The following is a 23,267-nucleotide window of genomic DNA, read 5'->3' as shown; positions in this document are numbered from 1 at the left end:
AATAGACAGAGAAGAGAAATGGCACCTATCGTCTATCACCATACATTTCTCCCTTTTTCATGTTTCATCATCGTCTAGGAATGCAGGAAAGCTTTGTAAAAGGTGTGATGACCGGGATTAGATTTTGTCAACAATCATTCTTCCTTCATCAAGCTACTCTAGCAGCTATCTAGCTCCATCACCATCCTACCCTGGCTGTGAAAGAGGAGAATGTTCCCTATTCATCTACTTGACTGCTGGCATTCACTGGCTCTGGCAGCTCCCCACAGCAAGTGTTTTCTGATATGGAAGAACAGGACTCTCAGAAGCACTTTGAGGCACAGTCCAAGCAGAGATTCCTGGTCTGAGGCAGCCTGCAGACAGGACTGAACATGGGCTGAGTGCACAACACAAGAGCACGAGCAGGGAACTGTTCACCCTGCATCAGAGCCCACCATGGTGGTGGTCTTTGGAGTGTAGCCTTTCCTGGATTCTGCACCGACTGCTTCGGTGGAAGCAGGGGTTCAGACAGCATTCACTGGCAACTCCTTACACTGGCTGCAGTTCAAGCAATTGAAGAGAAAGAGGAAAAGTTTTTCATTTGACAAATTCACAGCTCAGCCACTGACTTCTGAAGATGTCCCCAGATTGAGCAGTAGCTCGTGGACAGGTGTGCACCTCTGGACTTGGCAGGGCACCAACAGTTGGCTAGCAATGAAGCAAGAGAGACCCAAACACAGCCAGGAAAAGGTAGAAAACACATTTCTTGAAGAAGGAAATAGAACCTGTGCGTAAATGCTGCTGAAAGAAACCTGGGATGTGAACAAAGAAACTGCTGACTGTTTGATTCCTCCTGTACTAGCAGAGATGGGACTCTGAAAATAAACTAGACTGTAGTGTCAAGTAACATTCCCCATCAGTTTCTATTGTATTTTCAACAGGAAAAAAAATTATTCCAGATGTTTTAATTAAAAAAAAAGACATAACAATTATAATTTCTGAAGTTTTTTAGAAGAAAGCACTGAAATTCATCTACCAAAATCAACTGGATTTCTAACACCAGTAGGCTCCCTACTGCTGTTAGGAGACTTAAAATACAATGTTTGGAAACCTGATACTGCCATACAACAAGCTTCTAAAGATCTTTCTCTATTATTGTCATTATTCAGTTCCTTCAAGCTCCCTTTAGGGATGAAAGGTGATCATTTCCAGCACTAGAGTGTGAGGTGGCTTTGTCAGGGCTGGAGGAGGGTAGAACACCTGCAGCCTCACATGGGAAATGCCCCTCAGCCAAGCAGTGTGGGAGCACAGCTGGATTAGGAGCAAAGAGGGAGCACTGACAAAAGCTCTGAAACCACTGGATACATACTAGCTGCTTCTTGCTCAAATACCCTCTACACAAATAGGACTCCTGGGCAAGAAGATCTGCAGGCTTGAAATGTTGGGAAAGGAGGACAAATATCTCCTCCACAGAAACTGACAACCAACACCCAAAGCAGGATCAAGTCCTGCAAACTGCCCAACCAAAGACAAAATATGGCAGCAAAATACATTTTGTGTGATTTTATGGTGATGTTCTATGTTAGCTGCTTATTTAGTCTTTCATCTCACCTTTTATCTCACCTTGTGTGAGAGAGGGACATGAGAAGCTGTGTTTCAAACAACACCAGAGTGCTAACTGGACGAACATGAAAATGCTGAGGCAAATGACATTGGCCTGCTCCAGAGATGCTCTTCCTTGCATTTAAACTAACAAACTAACAAAAGTTTAGAATTATAAATGGAACCTGAAAACAAGTTGGGTTTGAGATTTCTAGGCTGTAATTAGCAGCACAGCTGTTGTTCTGTAAAACTAGAAAACTGCAATTTGCTTGAGTGCTGTCTCTCCTACAGCTTCCAAAAGCCCTCATCACACTACATTACAGCTCATCCAACACCCCATGGATTCCCTCAGCTTAATGATGGGAACCTGTTAGCCTTTCCTTTCTAAAACACCTCCAGTGTCTTCCCATCATCTCTTAATTACCCCAAATAATGCTCTCAATACTGCCATGGAGATATTTGCAATCTATCACACAGAGTTTGTAGACAGATTAAAAGGAAAGAGACTGGCGATTATCACAACGCTACACGTGTTCTGGTAACCAGGTGTTTGCCATCTTTAAGAAAAGAATAAAAGTGCCTTCTTCCAGCCTCTCCTCAGGTGGGACATAAATGCACTTGCCCATTTCTCCTCAGTCACCCATTTGAAGAGTATATCAAAACTTCCTTTTCTAAATATTTTTGTGCCTCCATCAAAATTAGTTAAAATAGATCAAAAGATTAGAGCCTGCAGAGGACTGGGCAGGGCAGCTGCTGCCAGACATCACAGAAGACAAACTGCATGTTGCACAAGTTTACTGCCACGGACACTCTGCCTGCAAGTGTAGAAGGAGGAGAATTTCTTAAGCAACAGAAATCCCCAGCTAATCACAACAGCCTTGGTTTCCCTGAAGGAAAGGGAGTTTACCAGTTCTGACCAGTTCACAAACTGTCTCAGTGACTCTAAAAACATCTTTACTCCCACTAAAAGGAATAAGGAGTAATAACCAGCTGAAATGTTCATGTTTCCTTACACAAACAATTTCTGTGGAAACATTTCCAGTTCTTCCTTTTTTAAGCACATCAGCCATGAAGCAGCTTGCCACAGATCTTGCCTGTCACTGGCATATGTAAGCTTCAAGAATTTAATTAATGCTTTCCTTTCCTTTGTGCTTCATTACACTTCATTATTAATGTTGAGAAAAGACCCCTTTGAACACCAATATCAGTATGACGATTACTTAGTGAATTTTTCTGAGATTAGCTATCAGCAAAGCAAGCAGCCATGAGAGTTTGGTTGACACAGAGAACTTGATATGGATGCACTAGGGAAAATGCTTCTTTTTACTCTGGTCAGGAGATGTCTATAGCCAGCATGGGTACCAACAGGTGCACAAGCTGGTACTGAAGTTTAACTATACGTTGCTGAAGGGGATGTTTGGAGAGTGAAACTGCAGCTGCACAGAAAACATAGCATGATTCACCTTGTTGAAACATAGCCATCTAGAAATTGAAATTTACTCTGAATTTGCTGCCTGTGCTTCCTCCTTGAAGATGAATGAGAGGGAATGGCACCACCAGCAGGCACCCCCTTCCCATCATCCCACTGTGGAAGAGGAGCAGAGATATATGACAGCTACTAGAAGCAAAGTATTCAGACAGACTGCAACTTTCCACTTGTTTGGTGTGCTATTTTCCAGAGCTACCTGAATGGTTATAACTTTCAACAGTGTTGAAGAACTACAGCAGATCACAATCAGCCTATGCTTTTAAGGTACTACTCTTCTGAAATGTATACATGGGATTTTACATCAATAAAATACTTTCATTCCACTCTCTGCTAATATAATGCAAAACAGTTTCAGTTCAGTCTGACTTTCATGTAGTTGCCTTTCCCTCAGAAAGAAACAACATTCATGTGAAGCCAAAATGGAAATGGAAAAAAAATGCTACCAAATGTTTGAAGTCTTGAAGACTATGTAAAACTACTTCAGATTGCGCTGGACTGGTACATGTCCTTGTAGGGAGCGTGTAACTATTATGGTGTCTGAAAAGCTAGAAAACCCAAAGGCAAAACAAAACTAAAAGAAAAAATATATACCAACGTGGCACAGAAACTGCCATCTCAATTAAAAAAAAAAAAAAAGCTAACACTGAAGATTCAGGAAATATGAGGAAGTATAAAGGCCAATACATTAAGTAACTGATTTACTTAGAAGTAAAAGCAAGAACTATTAAAAATTTACTTGAGACAAGAGAACAAACTGTATTGCTTAAAATAAAATCTTACCATCTTAAACCATAATTTTAATGAATTTTCAATTAATTTCATGTATTTGGTCCTAAGCCAATAGCTATTAAGTGGTTTTGGGAGGAGGCTATATTGAAAGTATGCAATTGCATTTAAACTATAATATTATTCAAGTATTACATGAAATTTTCAGAATCCAAATTAACAGGCATAATTTGTGTCTTGTCCATAAGTCATGTCCAAGTGTCATGAGGAAATGCTATTAGACCATCACTGAAAACCCTGCTTCAATAGTGCAATAGTATTTTGCTTTCATTAACCCAAAGGACCATGGCAGAAGTACTGGCTTTATTTCTTATTACACAACATAAATTAGTATTCTAGAAATCATATTTTAGAATGCTCATTTCAGCTTGAGGATCATATCACCACAGCTGTAAGATCAGTTATACTCTGGTTAATGCTGACACAGTTTTATGGATACAAAATGTACCATGGCTTTAAGACTCCCTGGACACAATAAAAATTTCTACATATGCATAGAGTCAACTGAGTTGTCTTACCTTCATTTCAAATATATTTTGTGGACTAGTATGAGACTAAATTTATCAGGCTCCAAAAAAATATCAAAGTCTCCACAGTGCAAAACACAATGTTTATTCAAAACACAATCAATGCAATTGATTGTAAATAAAAGTCATTAATTTGTTTCTCACACAATCTTCACATATTTTTGTTTTGCTGGTTTTTTTTTTCTTTTTTTGGGTCAGATTTTAATGGATAAGACATTAAATCTCAATTAACCAATCTACTATGGAGGCCAGTTTTGTGAAAGGCTCCTTGGTTACCTACAGCTGTGGAGACCCAGCAGCCCTCTCCCAGCCTTGTGTTCCTGCAGAGCACTGGGACAAAGAGAAGAGCAGAACACAACAGCTGCCCAGAGCAGAGGGCATCAGCAAAGGCTCCAGCATTTCCCAGCTGAGAGAACAGCATTTCACCACAGGTTGCACAGCAAACACACAGGCTACTACCAGAGGAAATCAAATATTTAAACAAGAAAGTGATGCATTTCAGTCATGCATGAAAGGAAACCCAGTGAATAAAAATTATACAATGCCACCATGAACTTGCCCTTAAGAAACACACAATGGTTTGTTTTGAATGGAATAGAGTACCCAACACAGCAGAATAAGTTTCTTTTCCTTGAAGATGGAGGAAACACAGCCAATTTTTCCAAGCATCATAGAAAAAAAAATTAAAAAACACTAAAAGAAGGAGTACACTTGGATTCTTTGTAGAGGAATCCTATTTAGTTTGTTTTGAAAAGACCAAAAATTTAAACAGACACACTTTGTTTGGGTTACAGATTGATAATCCAATCATTCCAAAGCTGGGAAATTGAAAGATTAGAGGTTCAAACAATGCAAAATAAAGGAATAGGAACTCACAGGGATGTCTGATGTTCACAACTGCATATGCAAGCAGCTAATCACATGATATAGCTTGTCTACAAAGAGCTCTTCAAGAAAGACTGAGATTGCTGAAGTGCAAAAATCCTTCCACTGGGAAGCAGGGAAAGATAGTTTATTGTTTAAAGGCTGCCAGAACAGGAGCAGCAGCTGACTTTAGTTTCTAATAAATACATTGAGCATTCCTGTTGACCACAGGTTACACTTGTGGGAAAAAGAGAATAAGGAAGAAAAATAGATTCCATCTGATGAAGGAGGAAAAGCGTCCTTGGATATCAATTCAACAATCTAAAAAGTCTGTTTTGAACTAGTTTTAAGGGGTATAGTGACAAAATTAATATTTGTGCTCAGAGACATGGATAAAATAGAAAATCCAGTTTAGACATCATACAAAATATCCTGGAAATGTAATGCACTAAAAATATTTTAAAATTAAAGATTTACCCAGATCCTTAATGAGCGATAATGCTTCCCATGATATAAATGCTCCACCGCCATCATCCATAGCTCCCTGCCCAACATCCCAGCTGTCCAGATGTCCACTGACCAATACAACCTGGAAAAGTAGTTAGGAGAAAACATATCTACATGAAAACACTGAATTAGAAAATTCTGTTAGTACCTGAGCATTTTAATGATTTTGTCACAAAGTTGGCATTTTATTTTATAATGGGAGGAAAAACATATTTTAAATAAACTTAAACATTGTTTGCTAGTTGCTGAATATTAATCTGGGATTCTACTACTTTAAACCACTGTCAAAGTAAAACTAGCTAAGATGTGAAAAATGTTTAAATGAAAGGTTTTATCTTGTACATTATGAAAGTGCATAATTTCCAGTGATGCAGGACTACTACACTGCTGACTGGTGAAATTTTCTTTCATATTCCATCTGTTTAAGCCCTTAGGCATGAAATTTGATTAATCCTATTTTTGGGTGCGTAAGGAAAAAATATGAACTTAGACTGAAGCATTCCCAGAGGTTTTTATTTTATTATATATCTATGGTACCTGTCATAAAGACCTCTAATTTATTACAGGATCCCCAGTGTGCTACAACAATGACAAGATATTTTATAGTTCATTAGTCATGAGAATATTTTAAAACATGGTAGCAAGTCCCAGATGGGTTTTCTGCAAAGAAGGTTTTGTGACTACAGTAGAGAACAGTAGTACAGGCATCTCCAGAAACATCTACTTGCAGATCTAAACCCTTCAACTGTTGACAAGTAGCATCGGACAAATACCACAAAGGTGACAGTTCCCCAGCTGGGCCTTGAGCTGAAGGGCTGATGGATCTATGATTATAATGGAAAGGTCAAGGAGGGACAACAACTCTGAGCCAAGCAGGCAGCGTGGTAAAATGGTAAAACAGCACAAAAGCAAGAGCAGGATGTGTTCAACCTATGACAACTCAGCAGTAAGGAAAAACTGAAGGAGAGCCTGGAGCATCCACCTGTGTTCTGCTCAGAACTGGCCATACACAAAGGGATGCTTCCCACTCTCTGGTTATCTGATGTCAAACGAGTCTCAGAGTTGTGGGATCCATAAAAATGTAAAAATATTCATTCTTTCTGCCACCTTCTTCTCCCTAAGGGATGAGGATCTCCTGGCACATTATCTCATCTACCACTGTCCATCACTGGACAACCAGTCTAGCACTGTAAATTATAAGATAATGCATTTTTCCTGTTATAACTTCTGGAGGGCAAGAGTCTGTGCTGTAAAGTATGCAGTAAACATTGCAAGGAAGTAACTTGGAGCCCAGACATGGAAATCTCTATTTTCTTCTTCATGTCAGATAAATCTAAGCATGTTTTCACTGGTTATTAAAATTAATGGACTATCATGGCAAGATAAAAAGTATCAAGTACTCATCATACAACACTGTTTTTTTCATCTAACCAAACACAAACTCGGGTAACATAACTGAAATACCCATAGTATTAAACAAAGGCCATGAGAAAGTAATAATCATACCCATTGAACTGCCATGGGTCCAACCAGAGTGCACCAAACCCCTTCAAATTTAGGAAATAGACTGTGAGATTTTTATAAATGTGCTTGTTACAAGAAACAGAACAGTCATGCCTTAGAAGCAGAAAAAGCTTGTGATCAAAATCTGAAGAACAGCTTACTCTTTCCTTCTCACATCTCAACTCCCTTTTTGGTTATACAGCCTTAACATGTGTTTGCTTTTGAGCACCGACTCATCTTCTTGGTAGAAAATAGACATGCTGCAATCTTTATTCCAAAATGTCCCCTCCTTCAAAAGTGCTTAAACTTGCATGGATGGCCCCTCTGTAAAAGCCTCAGAATTTCTCAGGGGTATTCCTGTGACTTTGTGATTTAATGTCATGACCCTCAAAGGACCAACACAAAAGATTGCAAACAGCAAATTTTCCAGGGACACTGCCCTGCAGTAGAAGTACTTAATAGCAACATAGCTTGAAACCAGATCATCTGAGAAAAACAATACCAGCTTTGGAGGTAGAAATGTTCCTGAAATGAGAGCAGAGAAGAGAAATGCTCACTGTGGCTGCTCGTTTTGTTTTCTTCTAAGGGAGGACTGTGCACATGTTCACACTTGCTGGTAGTGAGGGCAGTGCATGAATGAATTCTGCTCTGTGTTCTGTTCATTCCTGAACGTGCAGCCCCACTGCAACCCGCCTATTCAGGAGAGAGCTCAAACACCACCATGCTTTGCAGCCAACTGATGCAGATTCAATACAGTCCACTCAATAAGGAATCCACAAATAATAATAATTTTTTTAAAAGAACAGAAAAGGCTCTGAGTGAAAACCCAATTGTCTGTGGTATAAAAGATGTCTATTCCACAGCTTCAAAATCACCATGTGGTTTCTTTGTTCTTAAAGCAAAAATTGGTTTTAAGAAAATAACTATTTTGTCTCCTGGGAAACAGAGCTCCAAGATGAAGTGAATTATTTAGAACAAGTTTGTAAACTCATTGAGAAACAACCAAGTTTACAATAAGATGCCTTTTCTTTAGCAGTGAAAGAATACATCACTAGCGCTGTTCCCTGGGAGCAATCTCAACAGTGTCTGAGAGGGAATTATTCCTCATTTCTGTGGAACAACACATATTGCAACAGCAGGAAATTCTGAATCAGAAGAAGGTGGTGTAATCTCATTTAGGGTTACAAACTCCAATAGTAAAGCTTCTTCACCAACTCCAGAACATTACACCAAAACAGATCAAGGTTCAAGTGGATTGAGAAAGTCAGTTAATTTTATGGATGAACTTCAACTTGAATTTACTGAAGCTGCTGCCAAGAGCAATTACATAAATACCACCATTGTACCTCTATGTGAAAGTTTCTTCAGAACAGTTGTTTTTTTCAAACTATCATGTTTTTGTAGCAGCTGCTGAAATGAAAGTTTCACTGATCGTGCTGATAGCCATAGACATTCTTAAAATAAGACACAGCTATAAAATAACAAAACCCACTGCGTTTATCTTGGTCTTTAAGTAGATGGAATGTGTCTCAGCAATGAATGGAAATATTTCTGAAATTCAGTCTAAACCACTATATTCTTTAAAGAAATATTATAAAATAATAGCATTATAAAACTCTGTATAGGTGGGCTAATAACAAAGGCAGTTAAAGCTATCAAGGACGTATGATTATTGCATTTTCCACATTGCTTTCAAAGCTGTTACATGATTTTCAGCTCCAAATCTACACAGACACCAATAACTTCTACAAAACAACCCTACAGAAATGCCAGAAGAACACAAGCATTGCAAAGCAATGCTTGTAAGTATCTGTAAGTATAAGTATTTGTTTTAAACATCCAGAGAAACCACAAGCAATTGTACAGGACAGTACAAATACAGCAACACATATTTGCCAAATTGACTAAAAATAAATTTGGAATAAGACAGCTTGCATGCAACATGACAACTTAATCTTTGTTATTCTATTTCCTTCTGCATCAACATGATGATTTCTATAGACTGCTATAGGTCATGTGCAGCATTTCAAACAAGCATATTGAAATATTTTGAAAAAAATTAATATTCTAAAGACAAGAAAATTAGGAAGAGGAACCACACATTCACATACGTGTGCATATGTCATTCTTTTCTAAGCAGGATGGCTTATGCCACTAAAAAATAATCTCCCATCCCACATACAGTCACACAGGCCAACTGCATTTGTCATGCAACAACTTCATAAAATGCAGGTGAACTACTTTCTGCTCGATTAAAAAGAATTTTAAGAAATGTCTATCCCATTTTTAGTTAAAGCAAAGGCTTCTTTCTATGCAGCCTTAGAGATCATAAATATTAAACATTAGGAAATAACTAAAAGCAACATTTTCAATCACTTCATTTAATGTAGAATAACATTTGTATTAAGTTTTGAAAACCACCATGCAGAGGTATTTCATGTCCCGGAGAGAGTTGTATATCAGGTAATGCAAGAATAATGATTCTTCATTTTTGCCCTTCATGGATGAAGAAGACTTCATGGGTGCAGGTTTGGGTTTACAGAATAGGATCTCTATTGAATTAATCTGCCTATCAACACATTTCTCTTAGAAAAGCATAGTAATTACTTTCATTATTCAAAACACTGAAAAGGACTTTTCTTTACATCTTCCTCCAGCAGACAGTGAAGATAAGGAGCACCTTAACTTGTGAGAAGACAGAAAACTTAAACAAGCATCATACACACAAAGAATCACATAACCACAGAATCATGGAATCACAGAACCATTAAGTTTGGAAAAGACCTTTGAGTTCATCAGGTCCAACCTATGACCAAATTCCACCTTGTCAACTAGACTATGGCACTAAATGCCACATCCAGTCTTTTCTTAGGCACCTCCAGGGACACTGACTCCACCACCTCCCTGGAGAAACCCATTCCAATGTCCAATCACCCCTTCTGTGAAGAAATTCTTCCTAACTTCCAACCTGAATATCCCCCCCTGTGCAGTTTAAGACTGTGTTATCTTGTTGTTGTTGGTTGCCTGGGAGAAGAGACAAAGCCTTACCTGCCTACACCCTCCTTTCAGGCAGTTGTAGAGAATAAGATCTCCCCTAGCCTCCCTTTCTCCAGGCTAAACAACCCCAGGTTGCACAGCCACTCATCATGGGACTTGTACTCCGGAGCCTTCACCAGCCTTGTTGTTCTTCTCTGGACATGCTCCAGCACCTCAGTGTCCTTCCTAAACTGAGGGGCCCTGAACTGGACACAGCACTCGAGGTGTGGCCTCACCAGTCCCCAGTACAGGGGAAGAATGACTTCCCTGCTCCTGCTGGCCACACTATTGGTGATACAGGCCAGGATGCCCTTGGCTGCCTTGGCCACCTGGGCACACACACTGGCTCAGGTTCAGCCTGTTGTCAATCAGGACCCCCAGGTCCCTTCCTGCCTGGCCCCTCTCCAGGCGCTCCATCCCCAGCCAGCAGGGCTGCATGGGTTATGACCAAGAACTAAACAGGATATTAGAACCAGATCAAGCAGCTTTAGTCACGACACATTCAAACCCCAAGCATCTGTATGCCAAAACACCAAGCTTAAACAGTGAAGTCCTCTAGACTGTAACTCGAGTTCTTTTCAACTCTTCATGTACATTTTCAGTTAAAAAATGCTAGAAGTTAGTTGTTTCCTCAGGCAACAAAGGTTTGCAGTGTTCCCATCCAGTTCACAATTACCTGGAAACCCATGAAAAACATTTCTATTCAAATTTTTGTGGTTTGCTTTCTGCAGTTTGCTTCCAAGTAAATCCATCTGAAATTCTACGTACCAAAACAAGGTCTTACATTATTTAACTGGATATTTTCCTTGCATGAACCCCCTGCTAGTACAGGGGTATTTGTGTAATATTTACCTTAAATGTATAAACAGCATATAAAGTTGATTTGTGTTTGGACCAAAATCAGAGGAAAACAGAAGTCAGATAAGAATTAGGATCCCAAATTTAATCCAATTTAAGAATTGCCTATAATTTCTCTCCTTCCCCAGATACTCATTACTCATTTTTATTCTCACAAATATTCTCTCACTTCACAATTTCCTATTCTCTCTAGTCCCAGCAAAATTTATGGCACTAAATTAAACCATGACTAAAAAAACTCTTACTCCCAGCTTCTCTAGACTGAGGAACCCAGCACCAAATTCAGGCCTGTGCTCCTAAGCATAAGAGAATACATTTTTAGTAATTTACACATTTGGATAGCATTACAGCTATGAACAGCCAGATGGCTTCAGTTTATAAGGACTTAGAGGTTTTCTTCATTTCACTGTGTTAACAGCATGAGAATAAAGGAAAAAAGAAAGGCAGCATATCATGTACCTAACTAGTGAGCAAATAAAACAGCTGGCAGGACTAAATTTTAGTCATCATGCTTAACTTGCTTTCAGAACTATGATTAAATAAAGTATTCATACACAGATTTGCAAATATAGTAGTAAAAATGGCATGGCAATTTTAGGATGTATTAGTATCATCCACAGTAGTAGCTTCCGAATATATTTGGGAAAATGGCAACACCAAGCAACATGCATTTGTGCTCCTTACCCACACAGCAAAGCTGGCACCAGTGTTCACAGCATCCTTCCTTAAAGCACTTCTTAACCTGTAGACCGCATTTCCTTTCCCCCTTCTTATGGGGGGAAAGGAAATATATCATTTTTTTTGCCCTGACTCATTCTCTTTCTACTCCACCTCAAACCTTTCTCTCTTCAAGTCATGCAGCAAACCAAATGCATCTCTTCCTACTTGATATTTTGTGTCCAGGCAGAACTTCATTCCTGTATGCAAACCAACATTCCTCAAGTTTTAAAATATTTATAATAGTTATTTAATTTGTATCTTGCAGCAAGATTCTGTAAATCAGTCACTTGGCTTTTCCACCAAAGGCCTTCCGAAACCTAAACAATCTGAATTTGTAATCCTGTGTGCTGTAGCACCACACCGACTGCAGCAAACACATCACACATCATCTTCCATTCTGGAATCCAACCCAGCTCTTCCAACAGCAGGATAAATACTTGACCAAAACTTCTCAAGCACTGCATTATAAAGATAACCATTTAAACAGTTCTTGCTGGGGCACTGTGTTTTGTATACACTATCATTATTCAAGCTCAGCATTTCAACATTTGAGGAAGACAGGATGACAAAGCTGAGTGCCCATCAGCAACACAGAGTACTGAGTACTGTAACAAACTACATATGGCATGGGATTAGAGTTACACTAACATGCAAGGTAAGATACACACATAATGCATATATTTGAATATAAACTCTCCTGTATTCTAAGATGTGGGGGGCATTGCTACCAGAAGAAAAATACTTTGTCCAGTAATGCTTCAACACAAGCCTACTCTATTGTGTGTAATTTTATCAACTTCAACAGCTAAATTCAAGCATGGAGTTGTATCAGAGATATTCAGTTGTAAAAAACTTACTTGATTAAAACTCTTTATGACAGTCTACTCTGGCCATTCCCCAAATATTTGTTTTGGGCTTCAAAGATTTGTGTGTTTTTTACTTGCCTTTAAGAAAACAATAACTGTCCCCAGTTAAACTGCAATTAGATTAAATCATGCCCTATATGTAAATCAGGAGCATTACCACATTTAGTGGATTTTATTTTGTATATATAAGGATATTTCTTCAAATTAGTTTTTAGCTTTGGTGTCCAAATAATATGACTTCACTGTACAGCTCCTTTTATTAGATTTTACGCACATTAGGAATGGTTTTTAAATAATCAGTCTAGCTGTCTCAACTAATTTACAGTCCTAAAGATATAGCGAAGTTCAGAAGGAAAAAAAAAAGATTAAAACAACAACTGTCTTTTCTACTTAATATGCAGTGTATTAAGTCTTAACTTCCAGGCTTCTGATTAAATGACAGATCTGCACATGAAACAGAAGTGACTCACTTAGTCACACAAGAATCCAACCCCATTATTGCTAAAAATCTGATTAACCTTCAAAGAGCCCCTGTGTCACAACATACAGCAAACTCTTTAAAGATGAATCTCTACTTTGTAGAAATGATTGAAACAAAACCGTTCTTGGAAAGTACTGCAATCAAACCTCCCTGTTTGAAGTGAATCTCAAAACTACTGGGTAGTTAATAAATAGTAGTAATAAATGAGCTGGTATCATTTATAGTATGAATGACAGTGAAGGAGAAAATTAGTCTGCAAATAAATTATTACTGATAAGGCAATTGTAGTAAAGGTAACAAGACATAGAAACTATATGAGCATTCAAAAGATAACCAAGTATTGAAATAAGTACCATTTTCAGATTAAATGTTGGACTTAGAATTTCCATATTTAAGTCCTCCAGCATATTTTATTTCCTATTCCTGAGCTGTGACATTTCCAAAATAATACCACTCTTCATAATACTTTATTTTGAAAATAAGGATTTAAAATTACATATTTGAACCCACTTCTAGAGGTTTTAAGAGGAAAAATCATAACAGTAACTACCTCTAAACAAAACCAGGTATCACAGAAATATCACTTACTCTTGCATAAAGAAGATGTTGTATCTGCTTTTTTCTAGTTCAAAGATCAGCAACGAATCTCTGCAATACCCCTGTAGGAAAGCTAAAATGGCATCTGAGTTCATGTGAAGAGAGAAGGTCTCTCTTTTCTACACTTATCAAAGAAAGACTTCCCTTACATATAGAGTAGATAATTTCTATAATCTAGAGTATATATATTTATATATTCTTCATTTCAGGGATGTAAAGGATTTCACATTATTACAGATCTAGCAACATCCCCAAATATTCTATCTTTGAAATTCCTTTTTTCAGATATCAAAACTAATCTCAGCTAAAACAAACACTAATATCCAATACTACTTCTTTTGCTGAAGCATTTACAAAGCCTATTTGTATACAGTGATACTAGGCATTACTAGCAAGCTTCCCTTTTTAAAACTGTAAAAACAGTAGATTTTTCTCCAAAACAAATTACAAATATTGTTTCCTCTCAAGAACACTAGAGGACCCCTTAATAAGTCAGTACCTTGCCTCACTAGCACTGTTTTAGAACATTGTGATGACCTAAAATGTCCTGAAAGCCATCCTGAGTAGCTACCTCTCGACTGTCCTCAAGAAAATACACTTTACAAATCCCCCAAGAAGAATGCTGATGAAAGCAAGTCAAAACAACTCTTACATGGCTGTAGGAATAGCAGAGCACTGTAAGAGAGGAGGCTTGAAAACTAACACTTATGTGCCTGTGCCACACAGCAGGCATCAGAGAAAACTTGAGGTTGGAAGGGACTTGTGACTGTGCACTGGCTTCCACATGCTGCTTGCAGCAGGATCAGCTTCTATCTGATCAGTTAGAGTTTTGTCCAGTCAAGTTCTGAAATTTCTTACAAAAGAAAGGCTATAACTTCTCTGGAAAAACTGTTTCAGTGTTTACCCTTAGGAAAACATTTTTTCTAATACCCATTATAACACAAGCCTTTTTAAAAAATGTGCCCTGCTGGGCTATCACTGTAGCATTCAAAATTCAAACTGGATTTTGAATGTGGCCAGCTGACAAGCCTGGCTTGTGAGCCACACCTCCAGATGCTTTTATTATTCATGACCACCAGCTGAACACAATGGAAATGAAATTTTTGCATCTTACCACCCTCACCATTACACATACCAAAATGAGTGCTGATCATGTAATCCATTCTCCCTGAAGTGTCCCACTTCTACAGTCACAATGACCTATCAGAACCAGCAATGCCTCTTGTCTTTGTTTCTTTATAGTGGATAGTGGCTCCAGGCCTTTCTGCTGTGATAGCAAAGACTTCCTCCTCTGACAGTTCACAGTTAGGCCTGTGACAGAGGCTTTTCTCATCTTTCCCTCTTACTCCACAAATCCTCACACAGGTTAGGTTCTTGCCATTTCCTCCATGCCCAAAGGATTTCATTGTCTAGTATACTAAAACACTCAATTAGTCTTTCATTTGATTACTATAACCCTTTTTTATTTTTATGGCTTATCCTACATTCCTGGCACCTGCACAAGTTTTCTCAGAATTTTGCTGAGATTATCCTCTTATTAGTATGGGGTTTTTTCTAAGATTCTCATTATTCATTACTGATTTTTTTTAAATCTGCACATAACATTTTCTCTTTCATGTTGCTTCTAAACTGTACAATACACGTCTCAATGCACCATTAAGTTCAGGCATTCCCAGAACTGCAGGAATCCACTGTGGAATAAATCCAGACAGAGATGCTCTGTTAGACCTCATAATTATGAACAAGGAAGAACTGATTTGGAATGCAGTGAAGGTCTGCAGTAAACATAAGATGGTGGGGCTCAGGATCCTGAGAAGAAGGAGTAAGGCAAATGGCAGGATGTGAGCTCTGGTCTTGGGGAAAGTAGTGTTTAGCCTGTTCAAGGACCTGTTTGTAAGAATTCTATGGGAGACAGAGCTGGAGAGAAAAAAGAGTCCAGGAGAGCTGGCTGGTTTTCAAGGATCATGCTGGGGACCAGCTGGAAAGCAGCTTGGCAGAGAAAGGAGCTCAGGGTCCTGGTGGACAGCTAATTGACCATGAGCCAACAGTGTGCCTGTGCCATAAATGAGGCTAATGGCACCCAAGCTGCATCAGGCAGAGTGCTGCTTGCAGGTCAACGAGGGTGATCCTTCCACCACTCAGCACTGGAGAGACATATCTTACACATTTTTGGGACACATCTGTGTGCTGTGTCCAGCTTGGAGCTCCTCAGAACAAAAAAGACATAACTACACTGGACCACAGATATGATGGAGGTGTCACTGAAACTGCTTGAAAAACCAAAACTCTCCAACAACATCTTCTCAGTGTTAGAGAATTAAGGCATTACTTTATTCTGGCCAGGATGTTGTTCTGGCCAGGATGTGCAAATAGAAATAATTTAATCCACACATTGTCCGGGTTGTGCAGTGAAAATCATTCCATCACACATGGTCTTTACTAGATTTTGCAGATATTTATACATACAAACCCAAAGCAATTCTTTGGTTAAATGTTCATTGGCCCCAAATTACACAATGCTTAATATTTTGGTTCCTATTGGCTATGGATCCCTTCACCCTTGATGATAATTTGGTCCTCATTCTTTGGCTCTTTTACTGATTTTTTTTCCCCAGCCAAGTATCTCCAACACACCAGGGGATGATGTTTGAGGGTAATCTTTGTTAATGGTCACTTATTTCTTGTGCATCTTCTGGCAACTCCCAGTCTATTGAGGTGTTAAGTTCATCAGGCCTCACCCAGGGAAGAGAGTCTTTTGAAAAGACTTTTGAAAAGAAACTTCAGTACCCTTCTCCCTGGGCAAAGAAAAACAAACCCCTGCCTAAAGTTAGTTTAAAAAAATAATAAAAAATTGTATCATTTCCAACAAAGGCAACAGAGAGCTGGGATTGGAGAATAAAAGGTTTCAGGATCTCATAAAAATGTATAAATTCTTGGTGGCAGATGTAAAGAAGGGGGAGACAGACTCTTGTCAGCAGTGCCCACTTACAGAACAGGAGGCACCATGCAGAAACTGAAATAGAAGAAATTTCACTTAAAAATAAGAAAAAAAGCTTTTTTTGCTACAAGGGCTGTAGAACATTGGAACTTCTGTCCAGAGAGTCTGTGGGGTCTCTGTCCTTGAAGATATTCAAGACCCAAGCCCTACACAACCAGCTTTAGTTGACATGGCCTTGAGCAGAGGGTCAGGCTATGTGATCTTCAGAGGTCACTTTTTGTAATTATCATACTGATTCCAGAAAGACTAATTCACATTTGCTTCTGGATGTATATATAATCCCCATTTCTTTTGCTCAGAAAATTTCATTAGAGATGCAAAAAGCAGAACACAAGTTGAAAATCAATTCTACCAAAGCCCAGAATGTCCTTCAAGATCCAGATGGATAAAGTAAAGCTGTAATCTTCAATAAAGTATTTCACTAGCACAGGACAAAATACCTCTTTTCTACTTAGGGTAGTCAAAATCATGGCAAAAATTAAAGTTGGTATGAAATCCATTTTATTAAATAATTTGCAATTCATTTCTAAAGGTTTTATGAACTGATGAATGAATCCACAGAAACAGAACATTACTTGGCTTGCAACATGAAAGAAAATCTCTTACACTGACCATAAGAATAATTACTTTATATATTGTATGAAACATGTCTTCAAAGTGTCAACATAACTTTCAAATTACAAGTCTTCTTTCACCAGTAGTAGTCTCTTCAGTTTCTTTTTGTTGCTGATCATTAAAACAGCACTTCTACTGAGGCTTAATTGTGGACTTAAAAAATAATTATTTCTCATTTCTACATTCAAATTATATTGTATTGATCTCTTTGTCAATAAAATGGGACTGAGCAACTGTTTATTATATAGGAATAGAGTGAAGATTAACATTTATTCTTACATTTATGACAGCTTCCATGGAAAATACTAACAAATAGAGACTTGAAACCCCTGTCTTAGAAATTATTGGAACTGTATGTCTTCACACAAGCAAGAATTCAGTCCACAAGTTCTAGTACCTACCAAAGTCACATTCACAAAGACACAGCTAAGTACTTGCAAGTAACACTGTCATATTTCCCTACTCAAGTCCATTAGTGTATCTCAAAAAACCAGAATTTTGATACAAAGCAATGGCACACCCTACATGTTTATCTGTCCCTAATTTCTTTGTTTATATAGTCTTGTGAAACTTAAAGTATGTTTGACACAAGTTTTCACCAAGATAGAGAAGATGCTGATTTTCAAACTCAAACAATGTCTGCAAAATACCAAATGAGACAACTGTTGTCAGGATGATTTCCAGGGCGGAATTTCTGCTCTAAGTTAAAAGAGATTTGCTTTATTGGAAGCAGTAACCCATAGGCTCTGGAATGCATTTAGAATGCAGGGGAATTTGGTAAACCTGGTGCAAAGTACAGATGTGGCAAAGCAGGAAAAAAGAGTGACAATATGCACTCCAAGATGTTTGGCCTACTCCAAGGCTGAAAGACAGTTCAAGTGCCTGAGCTGCCTGGGCTCTGGATGTCTGCTGCCTGTTACCATCTTTTAATGCACGCACAGATGTGTCCAAAGAAGGGCAACAGAGCTGGTGAAGGGTCTGGAGCACAAGTCTGATGAGGAGCAGCTGGGGGAACTAGGGTAGTTTAGCCTGGAGAAAAGGCAGCTTGGGGGGAACATGATTGCTCTCTACAACTACCTGAAAGGAGGTTGTAACCAGGTGGAGGATGGTTCCTCTCGCAACCAGTAGTAACAGGACAAGAAAAAGAGCCTTACCCCGTGCCAAGGGAGGTTCAGATTGCACAGAAAGAAAATTTTATTCACCAAAAGGGTTGTCAAGTACTGAAACAGGCTGCCCAGGGAACTGGTGGAATCAGCATCCATGGAGGTATCTAAAGGAATGTAGATGTGATGCCTAGGGACATGGTTTAGTGGTGAACTTGGCAGTACCAGGTTAACAGTTGGACTCCAAGATCTCAAAAGTTTTTCCAACCGAAATGATTCTATCATTTGATAATTCTGTGCCAGACACAAACCAATGCTTTCCCAACACAGAATAGAAAGCAGATGGATAACTCAGAGCTCTGCAGAAATGTGAAAAACAAGTCAACTACATTAAGAGAAAGGGAGAAGATACAAAGGTTCCTTGTCCTGCTCTTGTCCAAAATCACAGTGTGATTACCACAGATGGGGGACCATAAAATGAACGTTATCTCACTTGGAATTGGTTCAGCATATGTGAAACATTTGAGTATTCATTAGAAGGAATATGTAGAGTGATTACAGCATTTCCCCAAAACGTGGGAAAGCTGTCCTCAAGGTCACACTCTGGAATCAAACTGAACTGTGCTTTGTACATGGGCTCCACCTCCCTCCTATCACGTACCTAAGGAATGGCTGCAGGTTGGTATCACCTCTGCATTTTCAGAGGCACAAATTTCTTCATGTCCTCCATAGCATGAGAAACCTTTTGAGCTTGTGATTTTTTTCCCCAAATCCAGCTACAGAGAGGAAATCAGAAAGAACATCTGAAACACCAGCTAGATCCAGGTTATACAGATAGGTTTGTGTGACGTGTGTTTCTGTCTACTTGGACTTAACATCAAATTTATGTCCCTAGGCCACATAAAATGTGTCAGTACTAACTAATGCTCCTGTCACTTCACCTTAGACTTAAATCTCTGACCTTCATCCGAAAGGTTGTGTCTCATTGCCAATGCCACCTCCCTCTAGTTTCTCTTCCTATGGCTGCAAGCTGAAATAACTTATTTCCCTAACTATCCCTGCACTCCCCACTTTCACACATTACAGAGGAATGTGTGCTTATAGAAATTCTGACATCTACATAGCACTGGCTAACCAGATGGCAAGTGCCACAAACTGCTATTAGACATTAGTCTACCCTCTAAGATAAGTATCAAAAAGACCCTACATTCAGCCAGCCTCCACAACCCTGACACTGAATGCAATAAAATAGATTTTTAATGAAACCTTGTGTCATATAAAAATCATTACTGCTGTTCTATTTGTACTTCATATCTCCTTGTGTTGGAATGAATTTAATTTCTCCTTCAGGCACTGTTCTCAGAGGCTCCTATTCTAATTTTATTAGGTTTTGTGTCTCTAACTTTCAAAATTAAACACAATGGTTATCACAGTAGTACACAAAACTGATTATATGTCCTGAATTAATAAGCTTGAAAGGCATGTTTAGTTAAGATTTTATCAGGGCTGTACCTACTTAAATATTTCAATAGTTGAATGTTAAAAGAAACTTATTCTATCCTTTAAATAAACTTCTGGCAAGATTGCACAGAGAGAAATAGAGATGCAAAGAACAAGATTCTCCTAATGCATCCACTCCAGTTCTTGTTATCAGACATAACTGCATGAAAAATCTGATTAGTATTTTTAATTATTTGAGTGCATTCAGCAATTTTTATTCCGATATATTAGTTTTAATAACACAACAATTTCAGAATAAATTATAGGAATCTGTAGCTATCTCTGAACTTTTCTCCTCCCATTGATGTCTTACCCAGTTTACTACTTTACTCACTTTCCAAGCCATTCTTGGAAGCTTCATACCTGCTGAATCAAAAAAATATGTTTGAATGCTGGCCAGCATTTTCTATGTCCATCATGTTCTTCTCAAGAGACTGAAGTCTTCAGGCAGACAGTTCATTTTTTAACCACATAAGACAGGGACAGACCAAAGGGAATGGGAGTCACAAATCTGTTCAAAGGTGAGGACATTTTAAATATGGCTTTTAAAAAATGTCGATTCCAAGGCAAGATCAGAACAGCAATGAAACTCAAACATTTAATTATCTTCAAGAATAAGCGTTCACCTGGGTTTTGCATTCTACAAATGAAACAAAACGCAAATTAACGTGTTCTATTACCAGGAATAAAAAAAGACAAAACAACTCTGCTAGCAGTGCTACTCCTGCCATAGTGAAATATGTGTCAAACATCCTCTGGAAAAAACTACTCCAAAAAATGAGTCCTCTGCAATGCCTGTATCCCCAAAACACGTAAGTTGCATGATCATTTTCTGAAACTACCTACATTCACAAAACTCAGACTGCATTTGCAGATCTCACTCAGGTAATTAACTTTTACTCTTCCCAGCCGCAGGACATTCAATACTAATCTATCCTAATTACACCATTGTAATTGTAGCACAGACACACATAAGGAAGATAGACAGAGAACTGAAATATTTCCAGGACTTTGCCCACAAACTTTGCAATTTAACAACCAATGTTACACTTCCTATTCTACAACTGATTCAGTTATTCTACATGTTCCAATAAACATGCTTTTCAAAAAAAGCTAACTAATATTTAATTTCTTTATAAATACACAAGGAAAGAAGTTAGTAGAGACTCTAAAGAAGTCAAATGAGGTAAACAGAAAGTTGCAGATAAAAACTTTCCACTATTCTGTAGGAAGTGTTGACTCTGATTCAAGTATGTCAAGAGAACATGGCTTGTTGCCAGTATCATCAAAACAGCAAAAGTTTGAGGTGAAGAGATTGATAGAAACTGCTCCCTGGGAACAGATATTGGCTGGTGTTGTTGCAACACTTCTTTTTTCTGTGCATATCACCAGTGAATGTACAAATGAGTACACACATGAACATCTACCAAAAAAGTGTGCTCAATTGCCACAGTAATGATGTCTACTGAGCTACAGCAGATTCTTGTACTAAGGACACAATATCTTCAAATTGTCCCAAGGAAACACTGAGAAATAAAACCAGGATGGAAAACCAGGCTATAAATATGTTACAGAAAAACTTTTAAGTGTTTATGAGAGACCGAGTTTCCTCTGGAAAGAACAACAAAGCACAATAAAAGCTCAAGGTACACTGAACAACTGTACTGGCAAAGGGTGGGTATTAAACACAATAGACTTTGTGTAATAAAAGAAGTTGCACTAGAGCATGCCAAAGAGTTTCCATCACCAGGTTATTTTGGCAACACCACACACATCCTTACCATAGCTACCATTACAGCATCTGGAGACTTTCATTTGCTAGCTCTCCAGGCTACCTTGATCATCAGTTGCACCTGTAGGTACACACTGGTTTCCAAAAGCCCTAGTACCTGGTTGCAACTAAAATTTCCCTCCCATCTTCCCCGTTCCCAATTTTTAAATTTCAGGGTGGAATCTGGACCCCAGCACAGCTGACAGGTGTGAGGGGTCAGTCTTCTTCAGTGGATCACTTTGGCTACCAAGCAAATCAAAAGAGAGAGCATTTATCTTCTAAAGAGGTTCCTTTCCTCTCCTACTGATCATCTCAGGCTGACTCAGAGTAACTTTGTCTGAAAGACAGGAAAATGAATAATCAGATAAAGGACAGGGGGGAGAGGGCAACTTAAATTGGCAACTACAGAGAGTAAAAATGCAGAACTTGTGTCACATTCCTGGAAAAATATTCCATCACTCAATTTCAGCCTTTTCTCCTGCTTCTCCAATATTCAGCTCGAATTTCCTCTCAGTTTTTTCAACCAAAGAGCCTATTTATTGACAATTTGACCACCATGGAGAACACAAAGAAAACCAGAAAACACTTCATAAAGCACTTCATAAAGTTCATATCAGAACTTCGTAACAGGCCATACATCTTCAGGTATGACATGTGGGCATTCTAACCAGAAAATGTAACATTTCAATTGTCCTTAAATGTCCCCCAAGTTATTAAATTTTTAGTTTTCAGAATCTTAGATCATGAAAGACTGAAATCAACAACCACATTTATATAGAATGAGATGCACATGTTTTTCAATATGAGAACGTCCATACAGATACAAAATACAACAGAGTGTTACAAGATGAAAGTTAATTTCGCATGATATTTGTAGCAAATTTATTTTCTGAAGTAACATTTTGGAACCCAGAATTATACAAAAACCAGAGAACTACATTTTTTCTATACTTGAGGGTACTATCTAGGCTGGTAATAGCAAATGTGATAAAGTAAAATGAAGAATTCAGCCTCAATGATTCTGCACTTTGTTTTTGCAGTGGTTGCCTTCCCCCTCAATCCAGGACACTATACACAACTTTAATAAAAGCACAATTTACTAGATGTTAAATCATATTTCTTGACTCTAGACTACTATTAAAATTTTTAAGGCAATTTCTTCATGGCAATCAAACATAGCAAGAAAACTATTTGTCCAAAGGTCTCAACAGAAGTGAAATTACTAAGTGTATTACTATCACATCAGGAGTATTTAACAGTGACCATACCACCACTGGTTGAAATTCTAGTGAACACATGCCTGTATTTTGTTGAGAGATAGAAGCAAATGAACTTCTGAACACAAATGTTTTTAATCCCAACAACACATGATGGAAGAGACATTTAAAGAAATTAATATGTGGGCCAATTCTCCCTTCCATGTGCTCTGCAGAGTCTGGACTATATTCTGAGTGGTTATGTGTGG

At 38.3% G+C, this 23,267-nt stretch overlaps 1 protein-coding gene across 1 annotated transcript in view; it reads right to left on the bottom strand.

Moving 5' to 3' along the window:
- CPQ (carboxypeptidase Q) overlaps positions 1 to 23,267 on the bottom strand; it is a 147,246-nt gene that overhangs the window by 48,018 nt on the left and 75,961 nt on the right. Inside the window, exon 5 of the mRNA XM_039706368.1 lies at positions 5,725 to 5,836. Within this exon, the coding sequence (XP_039562302.1) occupies positions 5,725 to 5,836 (112 nt within the window). The remainder of the gene's footprint in view (positions 1 to 5,724; positions 5,837 to 23,267) is intronic.

The sequence above is a fragment of the Passer montanus genome, unplaced genomic scaffold, assembly GCF_014805655.1.
Source record: "Passer montanus isolate IOZ18808 unplaced genomic scaffold, ASM1480565v1 scaffold19, whole genome shotgun sequence".
NCBI classification, from domain to species: domain Eukaryota; kingdom Metazoa; phylum Chordata; class Aves; order Passeriformes; family Passeridae; genus Passer; species Passer montanus.
This window is presented reverse-complemented; position numbering and strand designations above follow the sequence as displayed.